Source organism: Salmo salar, chromosome 05, assembly GCF_965601325.2.
Source record: "Salmo salar chromosome 05, fSalSal1, whole genome shotgun sequence".
NCBI classification, from domain to species: Eukaryota; Metazoa; Chordata; class Actinopteri; order Salmoniformes; family Salmonidae; genus Salmo; species Salmo salar.
In genome coordinates, this window is record NC_138295.1 from 81,390,836 (window position 1) to 81,405,571 (window position 14,736).

At 45.1% G+C, this 14,736-nt stretch overlaps 1 protein-coding gene across 3 annotated transcripts; it reads right to left on the reverse strand.

Moving 5' to 3' along the window:
• Positions 1 to 9: 9 nt before the first annotated feature.
• On the reverse strand, positions 10 to 14,115 carry LOC106574548 (phosphatidylinositol 4-kinase beta). 3 transcript variants are annotated; one of them, XM_082975664.1, is made up of 13 exons: positions 13,982 to 14,115; positions 10,831 to 11,567; positions 10,353 to 10,721; positions 5,255 to 5,482; positions 4,919 to 5,146; positions 4,709 to 4,818; positions 4,482 to 4,586; positions 4,231 to 4,354; positions 3,965 to 4,078; positions 3,062 to 3,213; positions 2,792 to 2,924; positions 1,851 to 1,971; positions 10 to 1,636 (listed from the first exon to the last, which is right to left on the reverse strand). In XM_082975664.1, exons 2-13 carry the CDS (start codon positions 11,542 to 11,544, stop codon positions 1,455 to 1,457), a joined length of 2,580 nt encoding a protein of 859 aa, XP_082831790.1. In that variant the 5' UTR covers positions 11,545 to 11,567; positions 13,982 to 14,115; the 3' UTR covers positions 10 to 1,454. The 3 variants fall into 3 exon arrangements, with proteins under 3 accessions (XP_082831790.1, XP_082831791.1, XP_082831792.1); XM_082975665.1 differs by having other exon boundaries at positions 13,911 to 14,104; XM_082975666.1 differs by lacking the exons at positions 10 to 1,636; positions 1,851 to 1,971 and adding an exon at positions 2,588 to 2,641.
• Between the last annotated feature and the right edge of the window lie 621 nt (positions 14,116 to 14,736).

The following is a 14,736-nucleotide window of genomic DNA, read 5'->3' on the forward strand; positions in this document are numbered from 1 at the left end:
TCAACAGCCTGACAGACAAATTCAATTTATTACAAAGAAAAATGTACAAGTTAAGGGAGGTCACGTGATCATAGCAGCTGGTCCATTAAATAACAGTTCATAAAGAAATAAAAAGGTTTGACAAAAACACTAAGGTAGTAGAAAAACTATTGGGAGAAATAAAGTTAATTAGGATTCTAGCTTGTAATTGGTTTGCCCTTACACATTCAGACATCTGGAACAGGGGTGAAAATCCTGCTTCTATTGAGATGAATGTAGAGTGGTGGATGGACATAAAACAGTCATGATGAAACAGAGAACAGGTTTTGTATCTCTATCCTGCCCTAAAACACAGGAAATCAGCCATACAGTTCATAGACCCAATCTTTATCAACCTCGATCCAAAAGTATTCTGAATTAGAAATATTTAAGTAACACTTTAAGCCAACCATTCGTGAATTGACTATTTTCCTCAATGTTCAAAGCCTTTGCTGCTTTTGTGAAATACTTGGTTCTTCTGAGGTACTTCAGTCACACTGGTGTTCTTGTAAAACTGCTTTGCTCTCCTTTTGTCTATTCAGACCATTCCCACAAGTACCCGTTTCTTGTGGCTCAATACAGACAGCAGTAGGCTCTTCTTCCTCCAAAATGATACCAGGCAAAAATACAAGTCTTCACAGTTGACTCATGTCCCTTCATACAAAGTGATGCACAAAAGCTTACAGAAGAAATGAGGTTGATAGAAGATACATCGGTAGCGTGGAGCTACCTCATTCCAACCCACTATTGTCGGATCATATTTTGAGGGAACTATGTGAATCTAGCAAACAATGTCACTCCTCAACAACCAAGAACAGTCATGAGTATGGCAGTCCAAAGACAATGGAAACAGAGCTGGCTCCTAAGCATTTCACTAAGTGTTCATTCCATGACTGAGAAAGTGTAGAGAAAGCCACTATAATAGAGTTTGGAATGAGATGGTAATTATGGAGACTGAACACCATCACACTGGGGTGACAGATTGATTTAAAGGGCTGGTGAGTGTTATGTATATCTGAGGCACAGGGAAACTGTACCATTACATACTGCAGAGAGGGGGAGAAACAGAACACATTCCTCTTGGAGAAAACAAAGCACATTGAAAGATATGGGGGTAAAACAGATAGAGAAACAGAGAGACGTGAATAAAGATGCAGGAAAAGAGGAAAACCACAGCTGAAACCTCTCCAATCTCCTGTCTAAATCCTGTGAGGAAGGACATCAGTCCAAGGTTGAGGTGGTGTTAGAAACAACTATAAACTATGAATGTATTCTGTCTGTAGAGGTATGGGGACTAGTAGGGGGAGTGGTCTCTGCCCGTGGTGCGGCCTCTCCAGTCCAGTCCATGTATGTCCACTGCACATTTAGAAACACACACACTCATGTATCCTTTCCATACACACGTCCTGTACACATGCGCGCACACACACACACGTTCACATGATGCCGTTGGTGAGGTACTGGAAGCCGTCATAGAGCTTGGTGGTGATGGAGCGCATGGATCCGTCCACCATCTGCTCCACCAGGACCTGCAGCTGTTCCTCCGTCAGGCTCATGTGGAAACGCTCCTTCAGGGTCCGGATGGTGCTGGAGCCGTGGAAGCAGGGCAGCTGGGAGCCTGGTAGGGAGAAGAGAGGGACACAGATGAAGTACAGTTTGGTACTTATAATGACCAAGTGTACTTATCGATAAAGCATTTTCCTTAAAGTTAAAGCTACTTTACAGGACTAACTAAAGCTAACATGACTACCATACAGACTAGGACAAGAGAGACATGTCATGACTGATACACAGTTGTGGGTCAGGACAATGTAAGAATGAAGAGTAATTACCTTGCTGCATGATCTCCACTATCTGGATGACTTTGTCCATGTGTTTACGTGCTGCTATCAGGCCCTGCAGCATGAGCATCTTATAGTAATTAAACATGTCTCCATCCAGACCTCCCATCACCTAGAGAGAGAGACAGAGTATCTTCTAGTCATTAAACATGTCTCCATCACCTAGAGAGAGAGACAGAGTATCTTCTAGTCATTAAACATGTCTCCATCCAGACCTCCCATCACCTAGAGAGAGAGAGACAGTATCTTCTAGTCATTAAACATGTCTCCATCCAGACCTCCCATCACCTAGAGAGAGAGACAGTATCTTCTAGTCATTAAACATGTCTCCATCCAGACCTCCCATCACCTAGAGAGAGAGAGACAGTATCTTCTAGTCATTAAACATGTCTCCATCCAGACCTCCCATCACCTAGAGAGAGAGAGACAGTATCTTCTAGTCATTAAACATGTCTCCATCCAGACCTCCCATCACCTAGAGAGAGAGAGACAGTATCTTCTAGTCATTAAACATGTCTCCATCCAGACCTCCCATCACCTAGAGAGAGAGACAGTATCTTCTAGTCATTAAACATGTCTCCATCCAGACCTCCCATCACCTAGAGAGAGAGACAGTATCTTCTAGTCATTAAACATGTCTCCATCCAGACCTCCCATCACCTAGAGAGAGAGACAGTATCTTCTAGTCATTAAACATGTCTCCATCCAGACCTCCCATCACCTAGAGAGAGAGACAGTATCTTCTAGTCATTAAACATGTCTCCATCCAGACCTCCCATCACCTAGAGAGAGACAGTCACAAGAAACACTGTTTTAGTCAATTAGCTTTGTTGAAGATGGCAAAGTGTTTCAAACCTGTGCTTTACTCCTGGTTCAACAGAGTGCAAATCTGAATAAGAACGTCGCATTAGCGTTCCTGTCAATTAACTCACGTCTACAAACTCGTTGGTGAGCTTGAAAGCAGAGGTCTCGAAGCCAAGGTTGCGGGGCGAGCTGGACAGAATGAAGCCAAAGTCTATGTGGATGATGTGGCCCTCAGCGTCCAACAGGATGTTGCCATTGTGTCTGGAGAGAGATGACAGAGTGAACAGAATGTAAGTGATGAGAGAGAGAGATGACAGGGAGGAGAGATGAGAACAAAATGTAAGTGATGAGAGAGAGGATAGAGGAGTGAATGAGAGGAAGTAGTAGGTGTGTCTGACCTGTCTTTGACCTGCAGCAGGTAGCAGATGAGACAGTAGCCTGCACAGCTCTGGACAAAGTTGCGCTGGGCCGTGAGGAAGGCCTCGGTGGTGTGGGTACCGTGTTCCTGCAGGAAGTAGTCCAGCAGAGGCATCTGGCTCTGTTTCTTCACCTGGCGGAGGGATATCAGAGAACTTTAACATTTAAAGTCCCACTCCAGTCTCATATTTTTTACTAGAAAAAGGCACATCTTAATAGGTGGTCCAGTCATGACGGGGCGGATCCCATCAGACCAACTCATTGAAGTCTGCAGGACGTATTTAATAATAATCATTTGGTGGGTGCTTATATTTGCCCTATTTCACACATGTACAAGTGTGTATTATTTACCTGTGAAATTGATTATTTTTTTACATATCCCAACTCCCCCTGAGACATTTTAGTCATTTAGCAGACGCTCTTATCCAGAGCGACTTACAGTAGTGAATGCATACATTTCATTTTTTTTATTTCATACATTTTTTTTTTTTTCTTCGTACTTGGCCCCCCGTGGGAATCGAACCCACAACCCTGGCGTTGCAAACAACATGCTCTACCAACTGAGCTACAGGGAAGCTAGACACTCTCGGATAGTGGGGTCACGGTCAGGGCATTATCAACGGTGACCCAGGAGCAATTAGGGTTAAGTGCCTTGCTTAAGGGCACATCAAAAGATTTTTCGGCTTGGGGATTCGAACTAGTGACCCTTCGGTTACTGGCCCAACGCTCTAAGGTCCTAGCCACTAGGCTACCTGCCGTGTGCCCCTGGGAGAAAAGGTACTGATCTAGCTGGCTGAGGGGGAAAGGTACTAATGTTAAATACTACTAATAGTAATGTTTGTTTTTGCGTGTGATTCTGTTGGAGCCTTTCTGAGCCCACTCACCTGGTGGATGGACACTGCGTTGACGATGGGTTCAATCATGCCGCTGTCAGAGGAGATCACCAGGATCTTGTAGGGTTTGATCCAGATAGGCACGCGCTCCTGTTCCCAGATGATCTGGGAGAGGGAAGAGAGCAGTACATAATTAGTCCAGATAAAGTATATACAGGAGATTATACTGTAGTGTAAATGCTGGGTGTGGATATGTAGAAAGTAGAGGTTCATCTTTGCTGTGTATGTGGAGCTAGAGAGAGTCCATTCAGAATGACCTGGAGCTGCTGCAGCACTTGAGAGGCCAGGAGCTCTTGCCGAAGGTCGTCGCCACACTTGACGATGACTGACAACAACCTCCAGGTAGGGATGTGTCCATATGGGGAGCCCTCCCTTATCCGCCTGTTCAGAACAACACAACAAGTACAGGCACATACAATTAGCAAAGCTAAAACCTTTCCTCTAGCCTTGAGATTACCATCAAGGCATGCAACACCTCCACGGTCCACTGTGGGGATTGAGTACGCACTGAACCTTCTCCTGCCACGGCTCCTTGAGGGCCACTGCTGAAGGGTCCTCTGGGTCCCGCTTGAATGTGGTTGGTGTGTGAGCTAGCTGCTCTGAGAGACGCCGCCTGTGTAGTGGGGGAAACGCACACATTCACTATCACTACTTAAGAAGCATCATATACATCGCAGTTTGAAAGACTACATTATACCACCCAAAGCTAGCTCTCTCCCAGCTATTCCTCTGTACCTGATGTCTCCAGCAGCGATGAAGATGGGTTCCTTGCTGTCCAGGCTGGTGATGCTGTCCACTGAGAACTGGGAGATGTTGTCACAGCTGTTGGTGTGGAACTCTGGGAGCTGGGATAACAGAGGAGAGGGAAAGAACAGGGGAGAGGGTGAGTCCACAGCCCATACTCCTTCACTACCTGATAAGGGTAGGTGGGCTCCTGACCCCTACCTCCACCTGCAGATCCCCGATGTCGTCCACAGACCAGGCTTCGTTATCCTCATCGTAGTTGTGAACCGTTGAGAAGCCCCCGGCTCGCTGATCCACCATGATGCCGCAGTCCGGAAGGTTCTCCACTGAGCGCGTGCTGCGGATCCTCGTCTCGGAGATCCGTACCGGAACGTTGGACGTCTCAAAGTCCTCACACTCCAGAACCTCCACATAGATGAGGTACGGCGCCTGACGAGGTAGAGGTGATTGTTTACATGTTTGTGTTGGTGCGTCATCCATTCTACACTGTGTGTGTGTGTGTGTGTGTGTGTGTGTGTGTGTGTGTCTCCCCCCCACCTTGTCTTTGGAGTTGAGCACCACAGCCTGTGTGTGAGGGACGCGCACCACGTGGTGGTCGAAGGCGGCGGTGGGCAGCCAGACGCGGGCGGGCAGCTTGTGGTTGAGCAGCGACAGCTCCGAGATGAGCCGGGACGTCTTCTGCTCCTTAGTGGGCAGCGTGGCCAGCCGCTTCCCAATGCCCATCAGGGACTTGATGAACTCTCTCTGGGGTGCCAGACGCGCAGGCTACAGAGGAGGAGGAGGAAACATGGCAAGAGTAAATAAGATGTATGAACATAATGACCTTAGGAGGAATAGTGTTTTGTTAGAATAGTTCAGTGTTGTGTTGGCACCAAATACTCTCTACAACAACACACCTTCTCGTGTTGACCTCCAGAGAGTAGGGAAATCAGAGCACCACTCCCTTGTCAAATTACAACAGCAACTTAGATGTACAGCCATGAGCCGCTGGTCCATTTGTGTCAAGTTCGTTTGAAATGATTCAGAAGTCAAGGCCCATTATTGCAGCTGATTCAAGTGAGCAAATGTGTATAATCGCCTGTAATCTCAAAATAGCCTTTTAAAAAGCCGAAACACTTCAGCAGCCAACTTGACACAAATGTCAGAAGACTAGTTGAAACAAGAAAGACCACAACTTGAAACCATTAGCAAATCATTCATTTGAGGCTAAATTATTGCAGCAGTGGTTTAAAGAAGTCCAAGTTTACACAAGCCCCAAAACACCACATACACACATTTTATTCTAAAACATGAAAAATAGATAATTAAACCAATAGAGTGGAGGTTTATAAGCATGTATCACAATCTGCACCCGTAACAACCATAGATGCACAACTGAAATATGACCCCAAAAAACAATGACAAACGGATCCCACTACTGCCACCAATGACCTGACCTGACCCCTGACCTGAACCCTGAGGACTATTTAGCTCTGGAGCCCAAAGTTACATATTGAGATACATGCTTACGACTCCTCACTTCACATACAGAGAGTAGTCTACAACCCGGCTGCCAATGGAGACAGGCAGCCATCATCCCAGAATGCACCACAGAAGTCTGTGGTGATGGAGGCCGTTAACTTACTGTACCAGTCTTAGTCTAACAATCAAGACTTTCAGAGCTGGAGCTCAGATCCTGGGAAATGTGAGAGGTTAAAGTACAAAGTAAGGAAAGGAAAGGGGGGTGGAGGGAAAGATAAGAATATTTACTTTATTATTATTTTTGTTTACCAGCAACGAGAATCATAATTAGGTAGTATCAGACTGTATGCCCCCAGTGAATGGGAAGAGGCTGCATTGTGTGCCTGTGTATTCCAGGGTCTTGTCATGAGGAGTGACAACATATCTGCAGCTCTACAATGATCCCAGTTATCTGGGTGAACTACTACTAACACCCTCACATGATACTAAAGGTCACAGAGCATGGGGAATAGAATAGAGGAAATAGAGACATGAGAGCTATGTCTATAGAGCATGGGGAAGCAAGGACAAGGAAAACATTAAGAGAGATGAGCAGAGAAAAGCTTCCTTTATGAAAGTCTAGTGACATCCAGTGTTTATGAATGGTTACTCCCAACAGACAGTGTCTCACTACACATTCATCAGGGGGAGGAGGAATGATGGTGGGAATAGTCCAAACTAAATACAGTGCCTTCAGAAAGTATTCACACCCCTTGACTTTTTCCACATTTTGTCGTATTACAGCCTGAATTTTAAATTATTTGGGGTCACTACCCTACACACAATAGCTCATAATGTCAAAGTGGAATTATGTTTTTAGAAATGTGTACAAATTAATGAAAAATTAAGAGCTGAAATTACTTGAGTCAATAGGTCAAATATTCAATCCCTTTGTTATGGCAAGCCTAAATCAATTCAGGAGTAAAAATGTGTTGAACAAGTCACACAATACATTGCTCTGTGTGCAATAATAGTGTTTAACATGATTTTTGAATGACTACCTCATCTCTGTACCCCACACATACAATTATCTGTAAGGTCACTCAGTCGAGCAGTGCATTTCAAACACAGATTCAACCACAAAGACCAGGGAGGTTTTCCAATGCCTCACAAAGGCACCCATTGGTAGATGGGTACAATTTTTTTTGGAAAAGCAGACATTGAATATTCCTTTGAGCCGAGTGAAGTTATTAATTACAATTTGGATGGTGTATCAATACACCCAGTCACTACAAAGATACAGGCGTCCTTCCTAACTCAGTTGCCGGAAAGGAAGGAAACCGCTCAGGGATTCCCCCATGAGGCCAATGGTGACTTTAAAACAGTTAGAGAGTTTAATGGCTGTCATAGAAGAGAACTGAGGATGGATCAAAAACATAGTTACTCCACAATACTAACCTAAATAACAGAGTGAAAAGAAGCCTGTACAGAATAAAAAAATATATTCCAAAACATGCAACCTGTTTGCAATAAGGCACTAAAGTAAAACTACAAGAAAATGTTGCAAAGAAATTAACTTCATGTCCTGAATACAAAGCATTAGGTTTGGGGTAAATTCTTGTAACAACAAAATGTGGAAAAAGTCAAAGGGTGTGAATATTTTCTGAAGGTTCCACACAATCACTAGACACCTTGAACTTTCCACCCAGCTTAACAACTGATGGCACAATAGCAGTTTTCGTTCAAACCATTTGTGTTCACCAGCCATTGCAGAAGATCACGTGAGACTGAGACAGCATTTTCTGCTGCATGATGACATGAAGTTGGCCCATCACATAACAGTATATTTAAATTCCCTTCCTGAATTGGCCTGGAATTGATTCTGACCTGGCACCATTGTATTATCCACGCCATAATGGGGCAGTATGTCTCTATAGTGGAGTCTCAATAAGAGTGGGGAGGTTGTGTTTTGGGTACCTCTAGAAGAACAGTGATAAGGAAGTTGTGTCAATGACTCATTGATGACTAAAGGAACTGAACTGGTGTATCAGTGACTCATGAAGAGATTTGCACCCCAATGTTCAATTGTGTATCCAACAACTAACTAAGCAACTAAAAAGTGTTCAAATGTTTGATAACAGACCCTTTCATGCATGAGAAGACTGCCTAATCCTAGATTATAGCCCATATCAGGAGAGGGCACTTCCTTTTACATAATGACAGCTCTGCCGTTTCAGGGACAGTCCCTGAGCACCCTGTAGTGGTGATGACTGAATCACTGAGTACCTTTACATGCACACTAATAATTAGATAGTAAACTGATTATGGCAGTAGGCCAAGCACGGCAGCAGTCATGTAAACACATTACTCTGCTTATCTCAAATCGGCGTACAGTCATAATCAAAGTAAGCATACACCAATTAAAATAGCTGGTTTTCTGAGCAATCTTTCAAATGACTAGGACATGTAAAGGCCTTAGAGTTGTAGCAGTGTTACTGATCTGCACATGTGCTAACACGAACAGCGCAAGCTTCCTCCTTTAGCACCAGCGAAGTGAGTTCAGAAAAACTGAAAGTATGCATCTTAAAAATAGTTTTCACATTCAAACTTTATATGTCCAAACTCAGACTCAAATATGGTTCACAAACATTTATTTTGACTGGTAATTTTCTGCACCAGTCCCGTCAGGTAGCCTGATTTCAGATGTGTCCATGTAAACTGGATTATTAGGGGAATCGTTCTTCTTGCAAAGCATGTAAATGTTTAAATCGAACTACTATATTAATCTGATTATTTACAATAATGGTACTATTGTGTGATGTAAACATTAGCTACCCATCTTCCTTCAACGATGATGACAAGAACTACCGGTCTTGTCAGCGTAACTAAATGAACCATTATGACAAATTCTTTACTCTGGTGTTTTAGTATCCAATAGCAACCAGGTTAATAACCGAGTACTGATGATGTCGCCACATGGTCAGTCGCCATAGCGAACTAGTTTCTCCAAGATATCACCAAACCTCAATAGAGACCTCTGGGCATGGTGTTTATAGAAGCACTGTGACCCTACAGTAACACTGTCTCCATGTTTGTATAACATTGTCAGGGTGTCATGATGCCACTGTAAACCGAAGAGGGAGCTAAGAGAGAAAGGAGGAAGTGACCAGAGTGAAATCACTGAGCTTGAAACTGAACTGCTGATTAAGTTTGGTGTGGTAGTCACGTATACACATGCATGCACGCACGGACACACACATACAGAGCTTAATTGGTCAAAGGTCCTCTCTTCAACATTTTTACATTTGAGTCATTGAGCAGACGCTCTTATCCAGAGCAACTTACAGTAGTGAGTGCATACATTTTTATACTTTTTTCGTATTGGTCCCACGTGGGAACAGAACCCATAACCCTGGCCATGCTCTACCAACTGAGCTACATGGTCCCACGTGGGAACAGAACCCATAACCCTGGCCATGCTCTACCAACTGAGCTACATGGTCCCACGTGGGAACAGAACCCATAACCTTGGCCATGCTCTACCAACTGAGCTACATGGTCCCACGTGGGAACAGAACCCATAACCCTGGCCATGCTCTACCAACTGAGCTACATGGTGCCACGTGGGAACAGAACCCATAACCCTGGCCATGCTCTACCAACTGAGCTACATGGTGCCACGTGGGAACAGAACCCATAACCCTGGCCTTGCTCCACCAACTGAGCTACATGGGACCACGTGGGAACAGAACCCATAACCCTGGACATGCTCCACCAACTGAGCTACATGGTCCCACGTGGGAACAGAACCCATAACCCTGGACATGCTCCACCAACTGAGCTACATGGGACCACGTGTGAGTCTCTGTGGATATGTAACCATGACACTTTCTATACAGAGACAGAAGAGGAAGTATTATTCCCTGCTCTGTCTGGAATATGTGCATTCCATTGACCCCTCACCCCAATAGCATGTCATCTTCGGGCCTATTTTTCAGACAACTGGTGATAACAGCTACAGATGAAGAGTGCTGGACTGTGAACCTCTTTCTGTTCTTGTATAATGCCCCCCCGTTGGACCCCAAGCAGTTGCTTCCAAAGTTAGCTATCCCACTTTGTGAGATACCTGCCAAGATACAGAGAAACAAACTGACTTAGTGGAAAACAAAAACGTGTATATACTCCCAGTACACACCTCGTCCTGGTTGCTCTCCACCTTGGGATTGCTCGCTGTCCTCTTCAGGTTGCTGCTCAGGCTGATACTGACCGTGGCGTCTGACTTGGAGCGCTGATGCGTGCGCTTAGTCGGCGACAGACCGTGCTCTCCGCCCAAGCCGTGCCCGTGCAGGGATGGCGCAGTGGTCGGAAGTGGGCAGAAGGGGGCCAACATCAGTGGCTGGCGGGCACGGACCGCGGCTGGTTTGAGTTCATCGGAGAAGATGAGTTTGCGTAGCTTGGTGCCGCGCGAGTGTCGCTGTGTGGAGATGTGCATGTCGGAGGAGTAGGCACCCAGCAGCCAGGCGCACTGCAGCGAGAAGGAGATACTCTGACGGCAGCGGTGTACCTGTGGTGGGAAAAAATGATTTGATGTGAAAGGAGCTTTAGAGAGGATACATTTGTAATTCTGATGAGTAGCTAGCCACGGAGGCAGTTCAGGGAGGTAACATACTCACCACGTAGGGCTTGATGGCGTCTCCCACGTCCTCGTCCATGTGGATGTACATGTTCAGCAGCTGCGGCAGGTAGAAGTCCACCTCCTCGTGGCGGAAGCTGAACAGACGGTTGCCGATGTAGGCCTGCACACCCGGCTCCTTGGAGTTGTGTAGATAGGAGATGGCCATTGACACGTCGAAGAGTTTGGACTCAAACAGCCGCAGCAGCCACGACTGCTTGGAGGGGTTATGGCGCTGGCGCCGCCGCGCGCTTTTCACCGAGCCTGGAGGCAGTGCCTCAGAGTCCTCCTCCCCGGGGATTTTTGGGGGCTTGATAGGCTCTGTATGTACAGTCCCGTTGACCAGTGTTTGGTCTGTGCTATTGCCACCATCAGACCCAGAACCTGACCCCTCACTTTCACCTTTGAGGAACTTCACCTTCTGCAGCACCTCCTGGCAGGCCATCTTGGCCACCTCGGGGTCGATGACCAGGGTCAGCTCGCCCACGCCCTCTGAGATGACATCCAGGGGTGGGCTGGAGGCGACTGGACCATCGCTGTGACTGGGGCTGGGACTGGTGGTCTGCTGGTGGTGGTAGGATCCAGAGGAAGGGGAGGAGGGCAGAGAGAGGGAGGGAGAGGAGGAGATGGACAGAGAGGAGGAGGCTGTGGAGGGGCTCTGCGGTTCTAGTTCCTCTGGCTGTACAGCAGACAGACCCAGCTCCGTGTCACCCATCACGGCCGCTCACCGCACTCCCACTGGGGCCACAGAGAGAGAGAAGTGGGGAGGAGAGGATGATGACGAGGGGGAGAAAGGGTGGGGGTGGTAGTGTGAGAGAGAATAGGAAACAGAAAGAGGTTTCATCATCATTTTTGGGGCAGTCAACGTGTGACAGGCCTATGTTTGTGGCGGTCATGACATTTTGTCAGCAGGTTATTGTCATGCAAAAGACTGCTGGTCTCACGGTAATTGACTGTTAATTAACAAACACGTTTAGCATATCCAGGCCTCCACGCATACAAGCCGCATAAAAGCCTTTGGAACATCTACAATAAAAAATAAATAAAGTTGAATAAATCTATTTAATATACACAATCACAATGAATCCATTATGTATTTTAGGCAGGTCTTAAGAAACATGACATGAAGAAAATGTATTTCAGAAGAACATGTTATCTGGCAATGCGCCGTGCCATAGGCTGTAGGCTTGTTAATTTAGCAGAAAATATATTCTTATATGTCCCGTGACATTATTTGATATGATTTTATAGTATGAAGAATATAATTGAACTTAGCTGAATAAAATATAAATTATATTTTTCCCATTCTGGAGCGAGTGTGCATATGAAGTGGCTGTGTTGAGCATAAAAGTGAACATTTCAAACAGGTCCTATACACTAGATTTAGAGTTATTTAGCAACTTTAGCTGTGAATGATACAAACCTTAGAATGTCTTAGAAATCATAACATATATGGGCTGCAAGATGAGACTATAGGCTATGGATGATTTGAGAAAGTCGACTAAGCGGTCACATGGAATTCTACTGCGGTCATGAATCATGACTGCCGGAGTGGCGGTAATATGGTCACCTCAACAGCCCTAGACAGGCCGCAAGTCTGCAAAACACAGCCCATAGCTCCTTTGATTCTTCATATAGCATTTACATCTAACAGGAATCAGGTTTGGACTAAGTGGAACAAGGTGCTCAGTGTGTAAAATGGATCTGACAACCTGTGTCCGTCTTCCCATCAGTCAACTAACATACTGTCTGTGAATGTAGGCCAATGACCTTTTCTATGAGTCGCTGTCCATCTGTCTGTCCGTCTATGAACGTGTTCGTCTGACTGCGGTCACTGTGTTCCGGCAGGCCCTGCCATGTAACGCACATGGCCATACACACCTGCTAATTCTACTGAGCAGATTAGCACCACAGCAGCACTACCTAGTGCCATGCACTACAGGCCCAAAGCAGGGAGAGGGAGGGTTGTCTCTCTGAAACCTCTGACACCTGATGGATAACAATCTTCAACATGGTTAATAGCACCCCATCACAAGCCATCCATCATGGAACACAGTTAACATGGATCTACCAGAAACTTCAGAACTACTAAGATTAAACCAATAGATTTTTCACATTGTTGAATCAACAATGTCGCTAAGGGCCTCAATCATTGAGAAGAATGGGTGCAGTATAACACTGGTCCTGCTGTATAATACTTGTGCGGGTGGTGGAGCAAAGTACTTCCTCATTGGGCTAGTATCCATCAGTCTTTTTCTTTGTCCAATATGCTGAAAAATGTAAACTCAGAAAGGGCTGGTGGGTGTAGAACAGAAGTGTCAGGTTTGTATACAGTGTTCAGCAGATGGAATATGAATTAACCCTTCGCTAGCTGGCTACAGCAAGTTGTTGTTGAATTAGCCGTTTCAATAAGCAGGGACAAGGCAGGGAAATACGCATAGCTAGCATAGTTATCCTAATCGTCCAAACAGAATCATACAAGTGTCTAGCCAACCAACACCGTCTAGGCAAGTGGTGGGGGTGTGTCATGGAGATAGGTATACAAACATTTGACACGTGTGGTTAACGTTATAAATATTCTGCAGTTGCAATTAACTTTGCTAGCAACTAACGTTGGCATACTAACATTTACTAGAACGCTAACGTTAGATAGAGATGGCTAACTCGCTTCAGCTGAGTAACGTTAGGTAGACAAACACTAGCTAGTTAACTGATAGTAGTTAACCGTTCACTAGCCAGCTAGTTGTCGAGCTTGCTGACTAGCTCAGAGCGTAACGTTATTTGCTAGGTAGCTAACATTAGTAAACGTTTTATTTTAGTTAGCTATAACTTAGTAGCTATAGCCGCCTCCTCATCCCTGGTCAGATTTAGCTACATATCTTCCTTAAACGATGATAAGAAATACCGGTCTTATCATAGTAGCTAAATTAACCAGTATGCCATTCTTTACTCGGGTGTTTTTGTATCTAATAGCTAGATACCAAGTTAATAGCCGACTAGCTGCTAACCTAAACCTGAGGGATTAACGTTAGCAAGTTTGATTGCTAGCACATAAGTAGCTACACCAGCTAACTTGCGTACCAAACTCCTCGTTGTCTTGAAGGCCACGCCACTCTTTGAGTTATATAAACAAGTAGAAACATAACTCCTACCTTAAGATTGTATTGGCTGGTTAGCTATTTAAGTTTATTTGAGCTCCAATTTCTCTGCTCCATTTAGAATGCGTTCAGTGCCGAGTTCTCTGAACTACTTATTGGAGAGGTAGACAGACTAGGGCTGTCTGCTCAGTGCCTGTGTAAAATATATTTGTGCATTATGACAAACTACTCCACAATGAGTGTTATTAATATTGTTGTAAAACATGGACAATTGCTGAATGAAGAACGTGTAAAATCTTAGCTAAATCCAAAAGTGCGTAATAGGGTAGAGTAGGGTACACTATGCTACCAGTGTATTAGACATAGGCCACAGAAGGTTGGTGGCACCTTCATTGGGGAGGACAGGCATATGGTAATGAGTGGGAAATAATGTGTGGAAAGGTATCAACAACATCAAACACATGGTTTCCATTCGCTCCATTCCAGGCATTATTATGACCAGTCCTCCCCTCAGCAGCCTCCACTGACATAGGCCTATCCTTTACCAATGTATTGATAATATACCTTTCATTACTATAAACTTGTTTGTGTCATAGCGGATGGCTAAGTGCCTCGCTTGAAGCTTCCAGAGATATAGAAGTACTGTTGCCACAGATACAAAAATGCCTTTTATGGGTCAATAGTATGCTTGTTCAGTATGTTGTATGAGGGGTTTCCCCACTTTGTCACAGTGCTTGGACTTGGATCACACAGTTGTGCTCTGCCTGGCTACTGGGGATGCAGGAGGATGTAGTAGCGATGCATCACTA